Genomic DNA, 21966 nt, shown 5'->3' with positions numbered 1-21966 from the left:
ATTTATAGAGGGACCCCAAAGCATTTTATAAACTATGTGCCACCAGTGCTTCTGAAATGTAGCCACTTGTGGGGCGCAGGGTGGCAGAATCTCATTGGTCTGCAGGGGAGGGGTCTGTTCAGCAGGGAGCTAACTCTGTTAGATCGAGGGATTTATTCACTTTGGATCTCAGGGATTTATTTTGATGGATTGATTATCTTTATCACATCTTTGTAATGATCGCATACTCATTGAAAAGCTGGAAACGTAAGAATAAATATTGCATCTGGAGAATCTTTTTTGGGGCCATTTATAGGAAGAACCTACCAGAGAACTGTCTGACAGCGGTAAGCATTGCTCTAGGCTCAGACCAGGCAGTGAGCCACTTGCATCTAAATTCACTTTTTGCTCATACATGCTTTATGGATCCACATAAACCTCCTGACATTTCTCATTATTAATCATGCGCTGAATGTGTAACAGGAGGCGTAGAAAAACCACTGGAGGACGGAGAACACAACCTGTCTGCACAAGTATATTTGAGGGACTTTTTCCATTTTTCATGAATAGGGCCCTATATTTAGCAATTTCCCTTTCAATATTATTCATCAGACAAAAATTTAATTTAAACTCCATGGGCACAGAGTCGGTCAGATATTCGCTGGTCCTGTTTGTAGCTGGGGCTCTGATGGATTGCCATCTTGACTTCATTTGAAAGAGACGCCTGGAAAATATCACAAGGAACATGAGCAATTTCATCAATAGAAAATAGCTCAGCTCTCCTTTCTTTCTGTATGTTTACTGGGCACTATTCCTAGCCATCATACGAAGCATGTAACAATGGTTAGTTTAACTCCCATGCAGAGACTCAAGGAACTCAAAAGCCAATGGGAAAAATAGCTACAATATCTATATAATTGGGAGCTCACTCTGACTGTAGGCATAAAGTGAAACATGTCTGAGGGGTGCCAAACCAACATATTGTGGCAAATTGCCGGCACTACTACGATGGGTCTCACGCTTTCTCTTCTTGGGGGGGATGGGGTTCAGGGCACCATTTCTTGACCCTGAACTGGAATATTAACTGCCTCACTAGTGTCCTAGAGGAGGGGAGTGGAGAGGGAGGGACCCGGGCCCGCCCTCTGCTCCGGGTCCCAGCCCAGGGGCCCTAGGGATAGTGGTAAACCACTTGAACTAGCGGTTCCTTCCCCTGGGCTACTTCCCTCTCCTGCCCTTCAGCTTGTGAGGGCTTCCTGCCCTCCCTCTGCACAAGCCAGGTGCCCCTTTACCTAGGGTCTTAGTCTTCTTAGCCCACCACAGCACTTCTCCAAACTTTCCTCTGCTTCCCTCCAAACTGCTCTCTGCTCCAACATCAATCCACTCTGTTTCTACTCCTTCAAACTGTTCTCTGTTCCAACACCAATCCTCTCTGCTCCAACTCTTTCCCCTGTCTGATTGAAGCAGGGTTTTTTTATCAGGTGACTGGCTTCAGGTGCTCTAATTAACCTATAGCAAACTTTCTTCCCTCTACAGGGAATAAGGCTCCCTGCTAACCCTCTCCTGCTGCCCTCTGGCCATGCTGTATCACAATATACTGATCTGCCTTCTAACTGTCCCAACTGGGCTGTTTGATCCAACACTCTCCAGAAATTGGCTGCACTTACAGTCAAAAGCCTTTGTATTCGAGACTCAATCCAGAGCACGGATACATTAATGTCCCTGCTCTCTGGGACACCTTGTATTGAATGCCAGGCGGTGCTCCAGCAGATCTCAAAGCACTTTGCAGTGATCCATGAACTGAAGCCTCCCTCATCCTTCTGAAATATCAGTATCCCCCATTTTGCAGATGGGAAGACTGAAGCACAGAGCAAGGCGGTGACTTGCCCAAGGTCACCCAGAGAGACTGCAGCAGAGTGGGTAACCGATCCCAGATTGCCTGGCTCTCAGCCCCACGAGACCAGGCTTTCTATGCTGCAAATAAAGTATCTATGGCACCTGAAGTTGGAAGCTGAAATAAAAACATCTTTGCTTCGGGGGCTTCCATCTGCTCTTTGCACTAGGCTGATACACCTGATGCCTGTAAGGAAAGGCGAGATCTTCCAGGGCCACGAAGAGGAGCTATTGTGTCGGGGCAGGAGGTCCAAGGCTTTGGAACATCAGACTAGCCCTGAGTGTGAGGAGCTGTCGCAGGGAGATTAATGAGCACAGCTGTTCTTAGCTTGCTCTCAGTGCCTTTCAGACAAGGATCCCAAAATGCTTCGTTAAATTAATCAGCAACGTCTCACAGTCTCTGTGTGGTAGGCAAGTGTGTGTTACTAAACACATTTCGGGGGGGTGGGAGGGGACTAGAAGTGAGGTGGCTTACTCAAAGTCACACAGTCGAGTGTGGAACCTAGGAGCCCGGGTGATCTCTGTACAAAGCAGCACAGGAAAACCATGAATAGACTTCTACGGCACACACCTCTCAGGGCCCTCATCACAATGGCCCCCACAAAAGCTTTGTCCTTGTGGTTATCATGACCTCATGAGAAACCTGTGAGAGGTGTGTGTGTCCGATAGACCATTGTGGGTATGCTGCAGTCAAGTATCCGCTGTCCCGTTCTCCCTCTCTCTGCAGGGATAAAACCAGTAACTGACTTCTCTCAGGACCCCCGTGTCCTCCCCAGCTGTACAGAAAGCATTTCTCTCTCCCAGGGCCTTGGGTATCATTGTTACAACAGAACTTCCTGTTATTCCAGTGGTGTCAGAACAAACAGCTGGGCACCTGTCCACCCTTCCTCAGCAGGGGCCAGACGGTTGTTTTTCTTTAAGTGTTAAAACACTGCTGATGCCAAGGGCTGTGGGGCGTGGGCTCTTTTGTAGTCTAGGTGCTTTGACAAACAAGAATCTGAGCTATTACAATAAAAGTCTTGGCTTGCTGCAATGAGAGGGCCAGATTCTGATCCCTTTACTCACACTGAATGGTCCCTTAGGCCTAGTCTGCACTAGAAAGTTAGGTTGACCCCGCTCTGTGAAAAATCCCCATTCCTGAATGATATAGTTAATTCTTCCATCAACCTAGCTCCCGTCACTCGGGGGGATGGGTTACCTATGCAGATGGGAGAACCCCTGAGTCCTGGCAGTGGAGGTAGTGTCTATGCTGAAACACTGCAGTGGTGCATTTCAAGGGTGGACAAGCCCTTACTCCACAAATAGGCTCCTCGAAGTCAGTGCTAGCCCAGATAAGCAAGGGATCAGAACCTGGCCCAGAGTCTACCATGCTGCAGAGCTGTGGCTTGAAAAATGTACTTGTGGCAGAGATAGGGCCAGACTCTTTGTGGCACTGTAGTGGGGGTAGCCCTCTGCGAATGGGACCTGTGAATACTCCATGCCCCATGGTGCTGCTGGAAGTGGTGTGGCGTTACAACAAAAGGATCGGCAGGAACAGTTATCTGGGTAACAAGCTTTCCAAAAGCCTCAGTGAAGTAGATTGGGACAGAAGGGGAGAGATAAGCCAAGATGGAAAAGGACCCTGGGCAGTGACTTGAGCTTCTCCCACTTCATCTGCTTTCATTGTTGACCTAACTTCAGGCTATTGGTTATTGTCTTTTTGTATATAGTTCTGGAGAAAAAACTCCTAATGTAATATCCTGATGTTACTTTGTAATGTAATAATGACACCCCCACTTCCACATGGGTCATCAGCACGGTATGAACCTGGCACCTTCTGCAATGCAGCACAAGCATCTACAGCATGAGCTAAAACAGTAAGTATCTGCAGGCTGCAGTAGCTTGCTCTCATCTAGTGGACCAGCAATTGGAAGGAGAGAGACAGACACACGTACGTACGTGCATTGCCAGTATGTTACACTAAGAACATGTCAGACTTTGGTAAGAAGGTAGAAGTGATTCAGACAACACGGCTCTAGTAGATAGAGAGGTAGAAGCCTAAATTTTAGACTTCAAGCTAAGAGAAAACCGATGCTGGACAGATTATTGTTCCAACCGACTACACCAAAGAAAATGGGACAGCAGTGGTATCGTTATACAAACTGACAGCAACATTTCTGGACAGATTAATTTGGGGGTAAACTATTGTTTTGCAGAATCAGACTTCTAGGCGTGAAACACTCAACTAAATTATACAATCTCTGCAAAGAACAAGGAGTGCCCCAGAGCCCTGGCATTAGCTGAAGCACCATTTCTCCATGAGATAACGCATACTGTGTTATCTCATAAACGGAAGGCCCTTAGATACTGTCACCATTGTGCAGTATTAACACAGGCACTGTGGGTCCTTATCTCTAAGAGCCAGTTATGTTCTGTTAACATGTGCAGTATGGAGAATGTGGGCACCGAATGTTGGCCAAATAACTAGGGTGACCAGATGGCCCGTTTTTAAAGGGACAGTTCCGTTTTTTGGGACTTTTTCTTATATAGGCGCCTATTACCCCCTGCCCCCGTCCTGTTTTTTCACATTTGCTATCTGGTCACCCTACCGAATAACACACATGGCATATATCACCCATCAAATACTTAGCGATAGGCTTCCTTGGATGCAGCTGACTGCTTTGCTTCAGGGCGTCCTGCAGCCAATGAGCTCTGGTTATTTAGCTATGGTATGTGATGGAGTTAATACTATTTTCTGAACTCAGTGGCTATGAAGCAATTTCAGGAAATAGACGAATACACCAGCCTTTTGTTTCTGAGAAATCACACTCCAATTCAAAGCTCGGGTCGCAAGTTCAAATGTTTGTGGGTTCCTAGCCTATTGTCAAAGGTTCACACTGCAAATCCAACAGAGAACTTGGCCTGAGGTGTCTAGTCTCTGCTCAAGGAGAGCCAGGACTGGAACAGTAATGGGAGTTTCAGGTCGGGAATAAGGTGCATTGGCAGAGTTGTGTAAGGTCCTAGGATTGGAATTGTAGGAGGGCTGCACGTCAGGAATGAAGGACATTGGAAGAGAGGTTTGGTGAGCCTGCATGTTTAGCAGCCGGAAGCAGGTCTGGGTTGAAGTGAATCAGTGAAGTCACTTTCACTTCTCTCCCCTGTAGCTTTCCTTAGCTGACTCTTCTACCATACAAGGAGATACTCAGCTACAAAAATGAAAAGTTTATATTTCCTGTCAGTTTCCAAACCCACTTCCAAATGGGCCTCCTGGTTTCCAAAGCTCTCCCTGGACTTGTTCCTTCACTTCTCCTGCTCTCTGATTTTACACCCTATAGCTGTGCTCCTCCAACCCACTCACTCCTCTCCTCCAATTACCATCCTCCCCCCTCCCACCGCTTCCCCACTCTATTCTACCACGGCGACTCTTCAGTTAGGTTTGCTCACTTGCACTCCTCTATGTCTCAAGGAAGCAATTACATACTTAGAGAACAAGATATAAAGTAACATAAAACAGTTGTTGCACTTTGAGGACTCCAATCCATGTTAATTCAGATTTAACTGCAAACAAACTGCCCTCTTTTTGTGAACTGCCTCTAGCCAGTTGCAATAGTAACTGTGGAATGACACTGGTAGCAGCAGGAACATAAACATACTGTCCCATGTTTGCTAGTGTAGCATTCATGCGGGGGAAAGCTACTGTGTGAGACGAGTGCCTGAGAGGCCGCAGAGCTGGTTCACTCTGTGAGTGTTTTTGTGTCTGTATGTTAAGTTAGCAGCACATGGACCAGGGTTCAGGGTGGGTCACGACACACACACCCTGCAGAGTTTCACATGGAACAATGGGGCCCCCCCTCACCCAGACAGGTGGCAGCTGCACCCTCCTCCTGGGGAGCTCCCCAGCTGGCCTACCCAAAGGAGTGTAATCCCAGCCAAGAGCCGGATGACCCTGTGCCCTCACTCCAGGGGGTCGTGGCCAGGCGTGCCAGCAGGCCCCACTCCACTACCGTGCCAGGGAGATGGTTCTGCCCCACCTAGCGGGGGGCACTGACGCCAGCCCGGCAAGACAGACACGCCCAGCCCCTGGCGCTGCCCAGGGCACCAAACTGGCCAGGCTGGCGCTGCAACCGAGACTCCAGCGCCTGGGCCAGGCACCACCCCACCTCGCAAGGCCACATGGCAGGGGATGCAGCTGCTCCTCCAGCAGCCTGCTCCCCAAGTACCACCTAGAGGCCAGACTCGTCGTCGCTGGGCATGCTGGGGATTGTAGTCCTTCCACCTGAGCCCGCCCAGGGCATGCTGGGAGCTGTAGTCTCTGCTGGCCCTGTTCTCCCAGGGCATGCTGGGAACTGTAGTTGAGTCACGCGCTGCTCTCCCAGGGCATGCTGGGAGTGGTACGTCTCCCTCCCTCTCACCTCTCGTTCCCAGCATGCCCCGAGGGCGGCGAGCGGTGCATTGTGGGGGCGGTAGTTCTCCGGGCGGAGCGGCCGCGCCGGGGTGGAGGAGGCGCTGGGCCGAGGGGACTCCAGTTCCCGTCACGCCCCGCGCCAGGCCCTGCCCCTAGGCTCTGAGGGAGGCTGTCGGCTGAGCGGGTCCGGGGCGACGCACACCGGGCCGGGCAGGATGTCGCGCCAGGCCGGTCGGGGCACCGAGAGCAAGAAAATGGTAACTGGGGGCGGCGGCTGAGGAGCGCTACGGGGACGGGGGTGTTCGGGGCCGGGCCTGGCCTGGCCGGGGGGGGGGACTGGAGTCGGGGCCAGGGTGTGTGTCCGGACCGGGGATGCCTGGATCTGGGGGGGCGGGCGGCCGGACCGGGGGCGCCTCGATCGGGGGGCGGCCGGACTGGCGGTGCCTGGAGCCGGGGGGGGGCGGCCGGACTGGCGGTGCCTGGAGCCGGGGTGGCCGGACTGGGGGTGCCTGGAGCCGGGGGGGGGGGGCGGCCGGACTGGGGGTGCCTGGAGCCGGGGGGGGGGGCGGCCGGACTGGGGGTGCCTGGAGCCGGAGCGGCCGGACTGGGGGTGCCTGGAGCTGTAGGGGGAGGCGGACAGACCGGGGGAGACGCGTCTGGCCCGGGGGGGCTGGAGCCAGGGCGGAGTGTGTGTGTCCGGGCGGTGCCTGAAGACCGGGGAAGGGGCGGGGTGGGGAGCCCGGGCCCCGGGTCCCTGCCGTGTCTCCCCAACGTGCACCCCACCGTGCTTGGAGGCGGCTGCTGTGTTAGGAGCTTAGCATTGTCTGACAGTGGCGGTGGTTCTGTAGTAGGGGCTTGTGTTAATGTTTATGTGGGGCGTTATCAGTCCTAAGCCATGGCTATGCTCATTCTGAGAGCAACACCCACAGTGTAAGGAGCTGAGTGTAATAGTGCTGCAAAACAGGGCTTTGGAGCGGAGCCCGGAGCTGGAGCGTGGATCAGTAGGTTTGCCCGGAGCGGAGCAATTCAAAAATTTGATTGCTCCAAATCCCTGCTGCCAGATCCTGGCTTCCTTTGCTTAAGAGCAGCAAGGCTCTTTTTTTGCGTTTATAGAAATGTGCCTTTGAACTGCACAGTACATACCACACATTGCCTTTCCGAAAAGGTGTTGCCACGTTTGTGTCTTACCTGTCTATAATCTTATTCTGTGTTACCAGTTCAGATGAACCTAGGAGTGTGAAAGATATGAGGAGCAAAGATATAGAGCTTCAATTTCAACACTAAGATAAATGGAGCCAAACTCATTCATCCTTGATATAATGGCTCCATTAAGTCACAAGTGCATGTGGCCGGTTGACTTAAATAGAACTTCATTCATTCATTTTATTTTCTCCCTCAGCCTTTTCTACACTACGATGAATATTTGTTGCAGTTTGCAGGTTTCAGCAATGGGTGCAGGTGCTGAATTTGGTTTGTCTGTACTCAGCAGTAATTGAGCTCCATCCATTGCAGACCCCCTTTGTCGGCCACTGACTCCATTATTCTTGTGTGGACACGGCTTTTGTGTTTAAGGCATTGGATTTATTTAATTAGCATTCAAACACTTTTGTTACCACAATAGTATTATGCTACTGACATGGTACAAAAGGCCAAGTAAACTTAGGTTAATGATTAGTTTGCTGTGCTTTCATATATAAATGAGAATGAAATACAAAAAGGCTACCTGCTGTAAAGCTGATAGGCAATTTGAGTCTATCAGATTACTTAAAACCAAGCATTGATCTACAGGTCAGATCTCTGTGACTTTGGGTATTTTTAAATTGTATAGGTGCATTGACTGTAACATTTGAACCTTACTAAATGGTATCCTCTAGCCTCTTCCTTTCAATTGTGGGCTCCTTTTATACACTTCTTTCAGACTGAGAGCGGTAGATGAAAGCTTGATGACAGGATGCAGTTAATTTAAACACTTTGGACTGGTAACCGCTGGATTTTCTCCATCTATTCACCCACCGGTCTGTCCAGCTGCCAGGCACGTCGCTTCACTGAAACGACCTGGTCCCTTAACAATAATTTAACCTTTTGGGCATGTTGGTTAATTTCCCCCCCCAGGTTCCTGACTGTACCAGGTGAGCTAAAGGGGCGTTCTGTTGTGTCATTTTTGAGTAATGTAAACTTAATCTTTGACGTTCAATGATGAATTTAGCAAAGTAAATGCTAAACAAAGAATAAATGCCAGAGCTCTAGAGCTGTAATTCTAGTGGCTTTCCTGCTGGTTTCGCTGATTCTCCTTTACCCCAACAGGAGAGCCTAGCTGTGTATGCTCTCCAGTTGTTGACCCTGTTAATTAACATTAGCTCTTAATGACAGGACAGAATACTCTATAGCTTCTAACAAATCCAAGTTCTACTCATTGAATGTTGCAGCTTGGGAGTGATTCCTGCCTGTGTTTCAGACTTGGCTGTGTGTGAACTTGTTCAGAATGTGGTGTGATCAGCGTGTCTCACTTAACTCTGATGTTGTCTCTTTTCCCTTCCTTTTTGCCTGCCTGCTGCTTTCATTCTGTAGTATTGGTATTTGCCATTCATTTCACCTTCTGCATCTATGCATCTCATGGTAGGTGATAGGCTACTTAATTTGAGACTAGACTTTCCATGATATTTCTGACAGCTGCAAAAAAATGAAATCAAAAGTCTTAAATATTAAAAATAACACGTCTCCTTGAGTAATTACATTTATTTCAGATAATGTGAAAAACTAACTTTGTGTAGATTCTTTGCTTTTGTTTTTCAGACACTTAGGAGAGAATGAATTGGTAATCACTGTTCTGATTAATGGCTACACACTAACCATGTTTTAATCACTTCAGGCTCGGGAAATATAGTGGGAGCAGCTGTGAGAGAGCATCTGTTCTTTTATTCATCTTCTGTATGAATCTGGCACTTGTGGAAGAAAAATGATCTTGATTAGAATTGGGCATAGTGCAGATGCATTGCATAGGGTCTACCAGTGTACTTCAGTCCTGACCTGAAACAGTCCCAGCTGTTCCAGTCCTGGTCTTCGTGAGCAGATATAGCCTTTTGTGCTAAATTATGTGCTGTGGACAAATCATCTTTGGGGGCTGGGATGTAACTATCAGACTGACCCCAAAAAAAAAATCAGTTTATGAATGCAGGGTGTGTTATGTTCTAATGAAGAGAACTGTATGTGGAATCTGAGAAATACAGTGCAAACGACACAGGTAAAATATGGATTAGTGGTTGAGGGCTTTTATGGGATATGTACACTATCAGCTCTTTAAGTCACTAGTCCAAATCTAGCTCACATTGCTAGTAGTTGTAAATTGTTGCAATGATAGAGATTATTTGGTGGTCTGTATGAAACGACTTGGAGGTTTCACTCCAGTTCTTAATGATGTGTGCTGATTATGATCTAGAGACACTAACTGGCAGTCCACCAGAGAGGCTAAGGATTGAATGACAATGGAGACTGAACAGCCTTATAGATGGCTCCTTCAGTTCAGGGCTGGACACATTAGTGGGGAGTGCAGTGTGTACTGGGTGCGTGTAGGGGAATGTGCTTTGCCTCTGCCCATGTGGTTCATATGCTGGAGATGAAAGATTTCTGTCTCTGGGGCAGTCAATTTGTCACCTTTGAGCAGCACCCCAAAGAATTTAAAATATACTAAAGTTTACTGTGAGGTTAAAGTTTCCTTAAAATATGAAATCTGGGACCTCTGCAGAGTTGGTTTAGTAATTGATTCCCTTGAATTGGAAGCTTTCTGGCCCCCTCTCCAGGCCAACTAAAGTAAAGGTGGGAACAAAACCCAAAAATGCCCAGGGATTTTTCTGCCCAGCTGATGATAAATTCCTTTTGAATCTGTTTAGAGCTCGGAGCTCTTCACTCTAACCTATGGAGCTTTGGTCACTCAGCTGTGTAAGGACTATGAGAACGACGAAGATGTCAATAAACAGCTTGACAAAATGTAAGTTAACGTTGGAGTTTGAGTCCTTTGGGGGAGGAGTTTGTAGTAGGCAGAACTGTTTAAACTGCTGTTCCTTATTTTCTGCACCCAACCCAACTGGCAGGCTGAACACTGTTCACTTGTGGGTTTTTCAGAATTTAAACAAAATATTTCCCCCTCCTTTGGGATCTCCTCATATACTTAGTTTCAGAGCACAGCTTTATTGCATAGATTTAGAACATCTTCCCGGAGCTGAGCTGTGCTGTTATGATTCTATAGTTTGCTGCTGTTTGGTGCATTGACAGGGGCTACAACATTGGAGTTCGATTAATAGAAGATTTTCTGGCCCGGTCCAATGTGGGAAGATGCCATGACTTCCGGGAAACTGCAGATGTAATTGCAAAGGTAATCCTCCAAGTACAACCTTGCATGCCTTTATCAGTGCTGGTCCCATGCATGTCCCAGCACCATATCCAGGCTGTTCAGGGACTGTTAAGAAGAACCATGCAGTGGGTCACCAGGGGCACAGCTTCTGATTAAGAGTGAGATAATGAATGGTGCACAAATTGTATTCTCGTAGACTCATAGACTTCAAGGTCAGAAGGGACCATTATGTTCTTCTAGTCTGACCTCCTGCACAACGCAGGCCACAGAATCTCACCCACCCACTCTTGTAACAAACCTCTGACCTATGTCTGAGCTATTGAAGTCCTCAACTTGTGGTTTAAAGACTTCAAGGTGCAGAGACTCCTCCAGCAAGTGAAGTCTTTAAACCACAAGTTGAGGACTTCTAAAATGTATCTTGTGGCTTCTTGCTTCCTGAGCTTAACTAGAGACTTTGAAGTCATTTTGTATCCAAACTAGAGTTTCCTGAATATGGGAAGAAAATAACCCAAGGAAATGGAAACTGCTCCAAACGAGGCAAAATCTGATTCAGATAGTGTTCTTGGATTTTTCCCATTGGGGAGGGAATATTGCTCCCCTCAATTTCCCCACCTGTGAGAAGAGGATAAAATTACTTACAGGGCTGGTTTGTAGCTTTGGGTTGGATTGTCCAAAGCACCTAAGGAAGTTAGGTCCCTGACTCCTCTTAACTTTCAATGGGAGCCAAGGGTCTGATTTCCTTAGTAAATATTTTGAAGCTCATTAAGATTCTTTGATGAACAGCGTTGACGGGAAATATTACTGTTTGGGTCACTTGCTTGTCTCTGCTCCATATAACTCAATAGGTGGCATTTAAAATGTATCTGGGCATCACCCCGAGCATCACCAACTGGAGCCCAGCAGGTGATGAGTTCTCCCTCATCTTGGAAAATAACCCTCTGGTGGACTTTGTGGAGCTGCCTGATAACCACTCATCTCTTATTTACTCCAACCTCTTGTGTGGGGTGCTGCGAGGAGCGCTGGAAATGGTGAGGCTTCACTTCTCTCCCAGGAAGGGTGGGGGAGTTGTGGAGGTCTTGGCTGGAAATGAAAACCTGGAACCTTCTGCAGACATTTCAACCCACCCCCTTCTGCAAGTTTGTGGTCTTCATGATTTCTCTTGCTGTGAATCTATGTCAAGAGCAAAGTAGAACTGGAGGAGCCAGTTGGTTTGTATTGTCCTAAGGGAAGGTTCTGTGCTGTGTAAAGTTTATAACTCTGCCTCGATGAATAGAGGGAGTGTGTAGATGCCCTGGGGATACGGGTTAGCTGGACTCTGTCTTCTAGAAGCAATGCAGAGATCTGAAGGGAATCCCAACCGCTGCTCTTGTTGGGAGGTTTGTCTGTCTAGGGAATGATATGGCCCCATCCCCATAGTATCTGAATGCCTATGGCATAGGGGGACAATCCAGTGATCTTTGATACAGTAATCAGTGCCTTTCTTGGACCCCATATGATGTGTCCTGTCCTATGTCCTGCGCTATCTTAAGGGGTGGACGGATAACAGGGAAGCTGTTAGTTTAACTTCTTAGCAACTTTCCTTTTGGTTTTTCTTCTCCTCCGTCCCCCAGGTTCAGATGGCCGTGGATGTGAAATTTGTCCAGGATACGTTGAAAGGAGATGGCGTCACAGAAATACGGATGAAGTTTGTTAGGCGGATTGAAGACAATCTCCCGGCTGGAGAGGAGTGAGCCACAGCGCAATCTCCCCAAGGGACTGGAGGGACCAGCTGCTGTGGCCTGTAGCTCGTCATGGACTCGTAGGGATTTAGTGCCCCCTTTAAATTCCAACTCCTAAAGACTCACTGACTGTTTACGTTGTTACATTTCCATTTTCCATATAAGACAACTCTCTGGGTTACTCTACTTATCCCATAGGTTCACTCTAAAGATTTTCATAGGGTGGATAACTTTTTCATACGACCCACAGAGACTCTTTCTACACTCAGTTTTTAGCTGGATATTTGGCGGTTGGCAAAGTTTGCTCCTTAAATGCTAAAAGATCTCCAGGCGGTTCAAGTACGGGACTGAGTTTCATAACCAAAAGAGAACCCATCACAGGAGCTGCTTTCTTCTTGAGACACATGCATTGCTCCCACTGATGCTTGTGAAGGCTATGCTAGGCTTGCAGATGGAGGGGGTGACACATGTGACTGACTGGCTAACACATGTATGTAGCAGCAAAGAATGAAGCATATAAAGTGAAAGGAATGGGAGCGCCTAATGGCGCACACAGTTGGTCCTACTCTCTCCAGTTGTGCCTCTTCTTACTGAGGACACAATGTCTGTAGTTAAAACACTGCAATAGGCTCATGGAGTGAAAAAGTGATGGCAGAGCACTTCAGACAAGCCCTTTTTATCCAAAATAAAGCTTGGGGGCTTTTCAGTGCAAATGATCTGCTTCCATTTGGGGTCATGGTGCTCTTGGGGGAGAGGGGTTTGGTGGCAAAGCGAACTTCTGGTTTGTCAGGGACTGTATTTGAGGGTCAGCAGCATCAGGCTCTTAGTTCATTTAGCAGAACAGAATTTCAGTGGCCACATTAGCACCCCGCGGCTCTCACTGTTGCACTAATCCTCTTAACATTTCCAGTCTCTGCTGAAAAAAGTAGCCCTGGTTAGCGTGCTATGAATATTTGGTCTGAAACATTTGTTATTAAATATTGTTCTCCAAAATATACACTGAGATACACACTGATCTCAGCTTCTTACTCAAAGCAAACTACTCATAACTAATTCTGAGTTTAATAGTTAAATGCACATAAAATTAAAACCTCATTATCTTAAGGATTAGACCGGGAAGGCTGCCTTAGAGTGTAGTATCCTAACAGGAGGCTGGGCGCCTTCCTTCAGAGGAAAACGGTATAAAGATGAAGAGCATAAACAGCATCTCAGGAGATTCAAATTACCTGCTTCCTTCTTTTTGGAGGCAAGAATTTTCAGTTTTTCTCCCACAACAATGCTGCTAGGAGCCGATCCGTGGAACAGTCTTGTGCTATGGTGGTGGTCTGACTCTATTATGTGATAAGGTTCATAGAGGGACAAGTAAATTGCGTTATAATGCCCTGAATATTTTTAATAGAAAAAATAAATTACAGTGCCTGAAATGCATTCAGCATTTCATATAGTGTACACAGCCAGGATTTTATTTCCACTGTCTGACAAAATCTAGATATCAAATCTAAACAGTACGAAGTACTAAATGCATTTCAGCCAATGTAATTCCACTTTCCTGCTATGATGTAGAACTACTCCGCAGTGTGAAATGGGACTTTGGTACTTTCTGTTGTGCATAGTTAGATTAAAACAGAAGTTTCCACATTATTTTAATTGGTAAGGTACAGCAATTTATATCCTCTGCTCTTGTTTAGAATAACTAAATGAATTGAAGTAGTGGTACTGGGTCTAAGAGGCTAGAAAATTCACCCCTTTTGACACTTTATTCAAATGGAAAATTCAGTTGAACATTGCAAAGTGCTTGGAGGATGAAAAGCATTTAAGTGCAATGTTATGAGAGACAAATTTTAACAGGCATTTTCAAAATGAACCCCTCTGGGACATGAGTTGTGACTACCTTAATGTCAGCCTTAGCCAGGAAGTCGTGGACTGGACTGTGCAGACAAATGTCCCCTTTTATCTGTAGTGGGGGGATGTCTCCAAGTTGAAGATGAGCACACACTGAAAGATGGTGTGAGTGAAGCTTGAGCTGCTGCCACCTCTGTTGTATCTGTTCTAGGGATAGACGCTGCAAATCTGTCGCCTTTCACTAGCCTGAAATGCCCTTTAGTCCACTTCTGTAAAATCCTTTGCTGGGTAAGTCTGTGACCGTGAAAAGCTCCCCCATCTGAGTCAGAATTTACCTTGGCGTTCAGTGCAATTACAACTCTGAGCAAATCCTGCCTCTTTCACTTGATTCCTGAGGGCAAAGGTAGGTATGATTATGAAGTGAACTACAGTCACCAAGTTCATTTCACCCAGTCAGTGAGTGGAGTGCAGAAGGGTTTGAAACGGAACTGTCTAGATTGTGAATGTTCTTGTTATGTATTGGTCCATCTACTGTCTTATTTATATCCCTCTATGAGATAGATGCCAGTTCCTGTTTTGAACATTGAGCTGTCTGGAATGTCACCCATTGTGGAATTCCTGCCTCACCCGAATGAATTCCGATAGCTACAGGAGTTGAATGCCCAAAATAGTATCTTGCAATTCTCCCTTAAGGGGGCAGTAAGAGTCTATACTTAGAGTTGCATTGACAGAGCTGATGGCTCTGTGTGTGTGTTGGGTGTACAATTGCAATGTGGTGTTTCAAAGATGTGTAAGGATCACTCATTTGTTTCACTTTATTGGTCCTTGTAAACCATTTTAAGGCTGCATTTTAAAAGCCATTACATTAAAAAACATCCCAATGATGACTTTTCAGTGGTCTCCTGATCCTTTCAGTAAAGTCTGGGAAGGGGCTGAGATGAGCGTGGATGTGGCATGCTTTCTTGGGGTGACAAGGTGATAGGAGTGCTGTGGAAGGAATGTGTTCGGTCATGCGCGTGTGTGGTGGGAAGGAATTTCAACAGTGGTAATTGAGAAACAGCCGTGATTAGTTATCTTAAAGGAAGCGTGTGTAATTCTTCTTGCCCAGAAGGATGGTAGCTTGGAGAAGCTTTTGTTTGTGGATCCCAGACTCCTTGCTGGGTCGCATTAGGGCATGGCACAAACTCTGTTTTTGCTCATTCAAGAACTGGCATTCTGGCAAGGTCATCCTCTCCAGTATGCATTCCGTGTGCCAGTGCTGGGTGAATATACTTTGCAAAACAGTCACTAACTTTACAAGTGGCTCCTTTGTACTAGAAATTTACACTAGGAAAACGCCTTGGCCATACTGCAAGGAGAGAATCTAGCCCTCCCCCCGCTGCCTCTTTCTGTTCGGTCTCTAAAGAAATGACAGGCTTGGTGGCTGTAGACACACCATGACTCTTTGCAGTACTAAACAGCTTAATCTTTAAGTCCTGGTTCCACCTTTTTTATGCTTATCTAACCACAGTGCTTTGTTCCCTTTTCTGCCTGTGACGAACTGGGACTGTTCTTACTGTGGTGTGTGAATGCTGACAGGGGAGTGTGACTAGGATGGTCTGCATCGGGGGATGGGAGCCGGCCCAAGGGAACATACCTGAGCTTGTAACATGAGAACCCAGGAGGGGGTTGGAGGTCAGGTGACTCCGGGGCCCGGGAAACCGAACAAAGGCTGTGGGAGGGGTCGCTGAAGCCAGAGTGCTGGAAGCAGGCTGGAAGGAGGCTGGAGAGATGGCTGGGAGGCAGAGATGGCTCTGACCCCCCAAGGGGGGTGGGCTGGCATGCCCTGGGACCCCAAGCTGGACCTAACTGAGGGGGGCCCTGTTGTCTGTGCCTGCAAGACCTGTCTTGGACTGTATTCCTGTCATCCAAATAAACCTTCTGCTTTACTGGCTGGCTGAGAGTCATGGTGAATCGCAGGAAGCCGGGGGTGCAGGGCCCTGAGTCCCCCAATACTCCGTGGCAACTGGTGGCAGCGGTGGGATCTACTGCACCCCGTGGACGGCGCTTCCTGCAGTAAGTGACTGGGGAGCAGTAAAACGAAGGGGGATTGACGGGGACCAGGCCTGCTGAAGAGTGGGAGAGAGACGGTTATTACCCCTGGGAGTGTGTGACCAGCGAGAAGGACTTTTGCAGTAACAGGGTCCCCCGGGGGGATCGCAGCGAGTGGTCCCAGGGGCGGAGGAGTCTGCAGCTCGACCCTGGCAGAGAGGTGGTGACCTCGAGAAGGGCTGGCACACTAGGGGTCCCCCTGGGAACTGTGGGGAGCTGTGAGCACACAGGCCGGTGAGTGGCCAGCAGGAAGATGTATGCCAAGCGGCTTAAGAGCGACCTGGTGGAGCTGTGCAAGCAGAGGCGGCTGCGCATTGGGAGGTTCACCAAAGAACAGCTCATTGCCCAGCTAGAGGCGGAAGATCGCGCGAATGAACCGATCCCTGTGTCTCAGGGAAGCAGCCTGGCAAATGCAGCGCAGGCACCAGTGTCTGTCCCAGCTGGGAGTGGTCAGCCGGCTGCTGAGGGCTTCCCGAGACCCCTCCTTCCTATGCCTAGGGGAAGGGTGGGGAGGAGCCCAGCAAATACCGAAGGCGCCGTGGCCCCCCCGGCCAGCAGGGGACCCTCCCGGCGAAGCTCGCCGGCCAGCAGAGGATCCTCCCGGCGACGTTCGGCATCCGGGGAGCGGAATTGGCTGGAATGGGAGAAAGAGCTAAAACTGAGAGAGCTGGAGGATCGTGAACAACAGAGACAGCATGAAGAGAGACAGCATCAGCGTGAAGAGAGACAGCGTCAGCATGAACGGGAGGAGAAAGAGAGACAGAGACAGGAGAATGAGAGACAGCGTCAGCATGACCTGGAACTGGCGAGATTGAAGGGCAGCGAACCCCCGGCTGCGGTGAGTGAGGGGGGACCCAGGACTGCACGGAGCTTTGATAAGTGCATCATGGCCCCATACAAGGAGGGGGAGGACATGGATGACTTCCTGGAGGCCTTTGAGACGGCCTGCGAGCTGCACCGGGTTGATCCCGCGGACAGACTCCGGGTCCTTACCCCCTTACTGGACCCCAAATCCGTGGCATTGTACCGCCAACTGGGAGAGGCAGAGAAAGGGGACTACGAACTATTCAAAAAGGCCCTGCTACGTGAGTTTGGGCTGACTCCTGAGATGTACCGGGGAAGGTTCCGGAGTCAAGATAAAACCCCTGAGATCTCATATCTGCAACTAGCCGTCCGCATGGAAAGATACGCCAGCAAGTGGGCTGGTGGGGCCCAGACGAAGGAGGACCTGATTAAACTGCTGGTACTGGAGCAACTGTATGAGCGGTGCCCATCCGACCTGAGGCTGTGGTTGGTGGACAGAAAGCCAGAGAACCCGCGACACGCCGGGCAGCTGGCTGATGAGTTTGTAAAGAGCCGGTCAGGGGGTGGCAGGGAGGAGCCCCAAAGGAACAGGCCCGCCGTGATGCAGAGAGAGAGTCACCCTGGGACCTCCCAAAGAGGGAATATGGGGAATCCCCTCCCACAGGGAATGCCCAGCGTCAGGGACAACCGACCGGCTCGAGGGGACCCACAGGACATGAGCTGCTATTACTGCGGCCGAAGAGGCCACGTTCGGGCCCAGTGCCCCAAGCTCAAGGACAGACTGAGCAGACCGAACCCGCATAGGGTTAACTTGGTAGAGGCCCAGACGGACGAGGGGCAGGCTTCTCACGCAAGAGGGGCTGGCAGCTTATCAACTGCTCAAGAGAGAGAAGGGCCCCAGGCCAGCTCCTCTAGGGGGCTGGATGCCCCAGACTCAGGGTTTTTGGTTTATACGGTGGGCGCGGGGCTGTCCCTCCGGAGAGAGTACCTTGTTCCCCTGGAGGTGGATGGGAGGAAGGTCAATGGATACTGGGATACGGGCGCAGAGGTGACGCTGGCCCGGCCCGAGGTGGTGGCCCCAGATCAGGTGGTGCCCAACTCCTACCTGACCCTGACGGGGGTGGGCGGAACACCAGTCAAAGTGCCCGTGGCAAGGGTACACCTGAAGTGGGGGGCCAAGGAGGGCCCCAAGGATGTGGGGGTACACCCGTATTTGCCCACTGAGGTATTGATGGGGGGGGACCTGGAGAACTGGCCAAGCAACCCCCAAAAGGCACTGGTTGTGACCCGCAGTCAGAGCCGGCGAGGGGCCCTGCGCCCTGGCCTTGGGGGGGGTGCCTTGCCTGAGGCGCAGGACCCTAACCTAGTGGGGAGGGAACGCCCAGGGACGCGGCTCAGGGAGGCTGCAGCTTCGGACCCAGCGGGCGAGAAAGAGCAGGTGGCCATCCCTGTCCCAGCTGCTGAGTTCCAGGCCGAGTTACAGAGAGACCCCTCCTTGCGGAAGATAAGGGACCTGGCCGACCTCAATGCGGTACAGACCATGGAACGAGGTGGCCGGAAAAGGTTCCTGTGGGAGAAGGGGTTCCTGTACCGAGAATGGGCTCCCCCAGGGAAAATGGAGTCAGGGGGGATCAGGAGGCAGCTGGTGGTACCCCAGAAGTATCGCCGCCAGCTGCTGTGCCGGGCCCATGACATTCCCCTCTCAGGGCACCAGGGAACCTGGCGTACCCAGCAGAGGCTGCTACGGAGCTTTTACTGGCCTGGGGTCTTTGTTACTGTCCGACAGTACTGCGGATCCTGTGACCCCTGTCAGAGGGGGAGGAAGGCCTGGGACAAGGGGAAAACAGCTTTAGGACCCTTGCCCAGCATAAAGGATCCTTTCCAGAGGGTGGCCAAGGTTAAAAGGGCGGCTCTAAACCAAGAGAGCCCAAAGCACAGACCTCCAGACTGGAGCGCTGGGAGAAGACCACAGCCCAGTTGGAACCCCAGAGGTATGGGGGTGGGAAAAGGGCACAGGCCGCATAAACCTTCCCACATGCGAACTGCGAGTGCCATCAAGCACCCCGACCTAAGGGGGGGCGTGGAACGGAAGGGGCCTGGTGTAACTCCCACCAAGGAACTGGAGGGATGCGGGGGCATCCATGGGAACGGGGGTAGGTTCGAACTTCCCCAGGTCACTGGCTAAAGTGACCCTGCTCAGTTCGGTCTCGAAGGGGGGAGAGATGTGACGAACTGGGACTGTTCTTACTGTGGTGTGTGAATGCTGACAGGGGAGTGTGACTAGGATGGTCTGCATCGGGGGATGGGAGCCGGCCCAAGGGAACATACCTGAGCTTGTAACATGAGAACCCAGGAGGGGGTTGGAGGTCAGGTGACTCCGGGGCCCGGGAAACCGAACAAAGGCTGTGGGAGGGGTCGCTGAAGCCAGAGTGCTGGAAGCAGGCTGGAAGGAGGCTGGAGAGATGGCTGGGAGGCAGAGATGGCTCTGACCCCCCAAGGGGGGTGGGCTGGCATGCCCTGGGACCCCAAGCTGGACCTAACTGAGGGGGGCCCTGTTGTCTGTGCCTGCAAGACCTGTCTTGGACTGTATTCCTGTCATCCAAATAAACCTTCTGCTTTACTGGCTGGCTGAGAGTCATGGTGAATCGCAGGAAGCCGGGGGTGCAGGGCCCTGAGTCCCCCAATACTCCGTGACACTGCCTACAACCTACTCCTACACTTATGGCCCAAATAGAATGTGCTGAACTATAAATGAAGGTAACTTTACCTGGCAATGATGCAGAAAACTTTCTCCCACGCTAAATAACACTGTGAGCAATGGCGAAATAAGGCTGAGGTGGGTGAATGGATGCCCGTAGCCACAGGTCCTAAAAGGCAGCAGGAGGCAGGTTGTGATGCACTTTCTAGCTCAAAGATACTAATCTTAAAGCTGCAGGAATGGTGATGTAGCTGACTGAGTAATTTACAGTGGATAATGTTCCTACCAGAGGTACTAGGCTTAAAACTGATGGAAGATGCTGCCGTTTATGATGGTGTGGCCTGTATTTCTTTTCCCAATGAGGTCCTATAAAGGTGAGAGATTTGCAAGGGATTAAACCAAAGCAGAGTTAGTGGTTAGTAGAGGAAAAATGCTGTCAGTTTAAACAGGAATAGATACCCAGTGACTGAGGGACCCAAATTCTGCTTTTGAGCAGTTTGTCTAATTCACTAAGTATATATCACTCTGTTTAAAACAACTTAAAACCCATCTCAGCATGGAAACCTTTTACTCTCAGCTGAGTCTTCAGCCTGTAGGAAATCTCGTCTGCAATACTTCATTGGGTAGGATTTGTGCCAAGGGTTCTTTGCTGGAAAAGTTTAGTGCCAAACTGTAAGAAGGTGGCCCTGAGAACTGTGGCACATACCTGCCAGCAGGTGTCTCCAGCCATCAAATGTAGCAGCACCGAGGCAGTTTCAGAATGCATTCTATTGGCTGTGTAGCCATCTCGAAAAAGTATACAGTCACACTGGTGACACAAGCTGTAAGTTTTTGGTGGGAAGAATGGACTCTGGTTGAGGGTGCAGAAATCTCTAATTCACCATAACTGCAGCAGCTGCAAAGAAAAGAGCTTTAGAGACTAAAATCTCAACTTAAACTTCCCTTGTGCTTCTTTCTGTCATTGCTGCCTAGGAACTTGTGTGACAGCAGCGGGCTCTCTGCAGTGCGGACCCTGTGTACAGCTCTCCCTATGAGCCTCAATCTTCACCTTCTCCCCCATGCTGTTAGTCCTGACCTGAGCTCCCATACAGCTCTGCCAAGGCATAGGAGGAGATACTTTAAAGCTGTTTGTTGTTAGTAGTAGGTAGCAACCCTGATGCACTATCACCTATCCACGCACAGTCACTGCACTAAAGAGCTAATGGAAAGTATATCTCTAACCTTTAAAACTCTCTTAAATCATTATTAAAATTGTATTATGCCTCAATGTGGTTATAAATGTCTGAATACTGGGTCTTCAATATAGTCGGCATAGTTTAAATACTACAACAGTAGCTAATTTCATAATACAAATAGTTAAATATTTGTAAATTATTTTAGCATAGCATCTTGTGCCCCACCCAATTCAATTCTCATGCCTCTCAGTGCAGCACCCCCAGCTCTTCCACTCCCCAAAGCACCTCTGCCCTTGCTTTTTGCTCTCCAGCTATTCCACTTGTGAGCCAAATTTTGATGCCATGATGCCACTTGGGGCTATACTAAAAATCTTTTACCCTTTAGAGCTGGGACTCGAACGTGCCTCCCAAGAGTCAGACTTCCTTTTCCAGCTCGCTCCCTGCAAAAAACCAACAGACCCCCCCCACACACATTTGAAAAGAATAATATCCGGATTTGATCTCCATTACAGCACTTTGTTTTAAGATTACAAAGCCCAGTGTGCAAGCTTGCATGGCCTGTTTCTATTGTAGTCATAACACTTGTTACAACACGGGGCTCTCCTTTGCTTTCACATGGCGATGGGATTGAGTCCAAGTCAAACCATTACCAAATGCCAATTTTCAAGTCTGTTTCCCCCGTAGATTAGAAAAACTGAGAGTGAGCCCCTTAGCCTTTCAAAGGGAGGCCGTGTCAGCCTCCTGCTGAATTCACTCGGGAGGTGGGAAGTAGCAGAAAGCTGCTAGAACCAGGAAAAGGAAATGTGCCCCTGGTTAGTTTGCTGAGGTGTTGAAAGGGGAACAAAGCAATTTCTCACCTCCTGCCAGAGCTGGGCATAGAGAAGGTTTTCAGAGCTGGATCTGTTTTAGCCAGACCTTTGGGGGGGAAGTGGTGAAGGTGTTGGATAAATGCCCTCGGCTTTGCTTATTTTGCCATGAAGCTCACCTCGGTCCCATAGCAAGATTAATTTGGTTTACTCAACGGCTGCAGGAAAAAA

The 21966-nt window shown here is 49.3% G+C and overlaps 1 protein-coding gene across 1 annotated transcript; it reads left to right on the top strand.

The window, feature by feature from the left end:
- Nucleotides 1–6238: 6238 nt before the first annotated feature.
- TRAPPC3 (trafficking protein particle complex subunit 3) lies at nucleotides 6239–15048 on the top strand. The gene is made up of 5 exons (XM_008167112.4): nucleotides 6239–6510; nucleotides 10141–10238; nucleotides 10523–10622; nucleotides 11447–11629; nucleotides 12212–15048. Exons 1-5 carry the CDS (start codon nucleotides 6469–6471, stop codon nucleotides 12329–12331), a joined length of 543 nt encoding a protein of 180 aa, XP_008165334.1. The 5' UTR covers nucleotides 6239–6468; the 3' UTR covers nucleotides 12332–15048.
- Nucleotides 15049–21966: the final 6918 nt, after the last annotated feature.

The sequence above is a fragment of the Chrysemys picta genome, chromosome 23 (genome assembly GCF_011386835.1).
Source record: "Chrysemys picta bellii isolate R12L10 chromosome 23, ASM1138683v2, whole genome shotgun sequence".
In the NCBI taxonomy this organism is placed as follows: domain Eukaryota; kingdom Metazoa; phylum Chordata; order Testudines; family Emydidae; genus Chrysemys; species Chrysemys picta.
The sequence above is the reverse complement of the archived record's forward strand: the minus strand, read 5'-3'. Positions and strand labels throughout refer to the sequence as shown.

Excerpts from the sequence above, each read along its gene's own strand:
- TRAPPC3 (XM_008167112.4), top strand. The coding sequence starts at position 6,469 with ATGTCGCGCCAGGCCGGTCGGGGCACCGAGAGCAAGAAAATG. Across the intron at positions 6,511-10,140 it reads GCACCGAGAGCAAGAAAATG|AGCTCGGAGCTCTTCACTCT; the intron begins GTAACTGGGGGC and ends GAATCTGTTTAG. Across the intron at positions 10,623-11,446 it reads CTGCAGATGTAATTGCAAAG|GTGGCATTTAAAATGTATCT; the intron begins GTAATCCTCCAA and ends ATAACTCAATAG.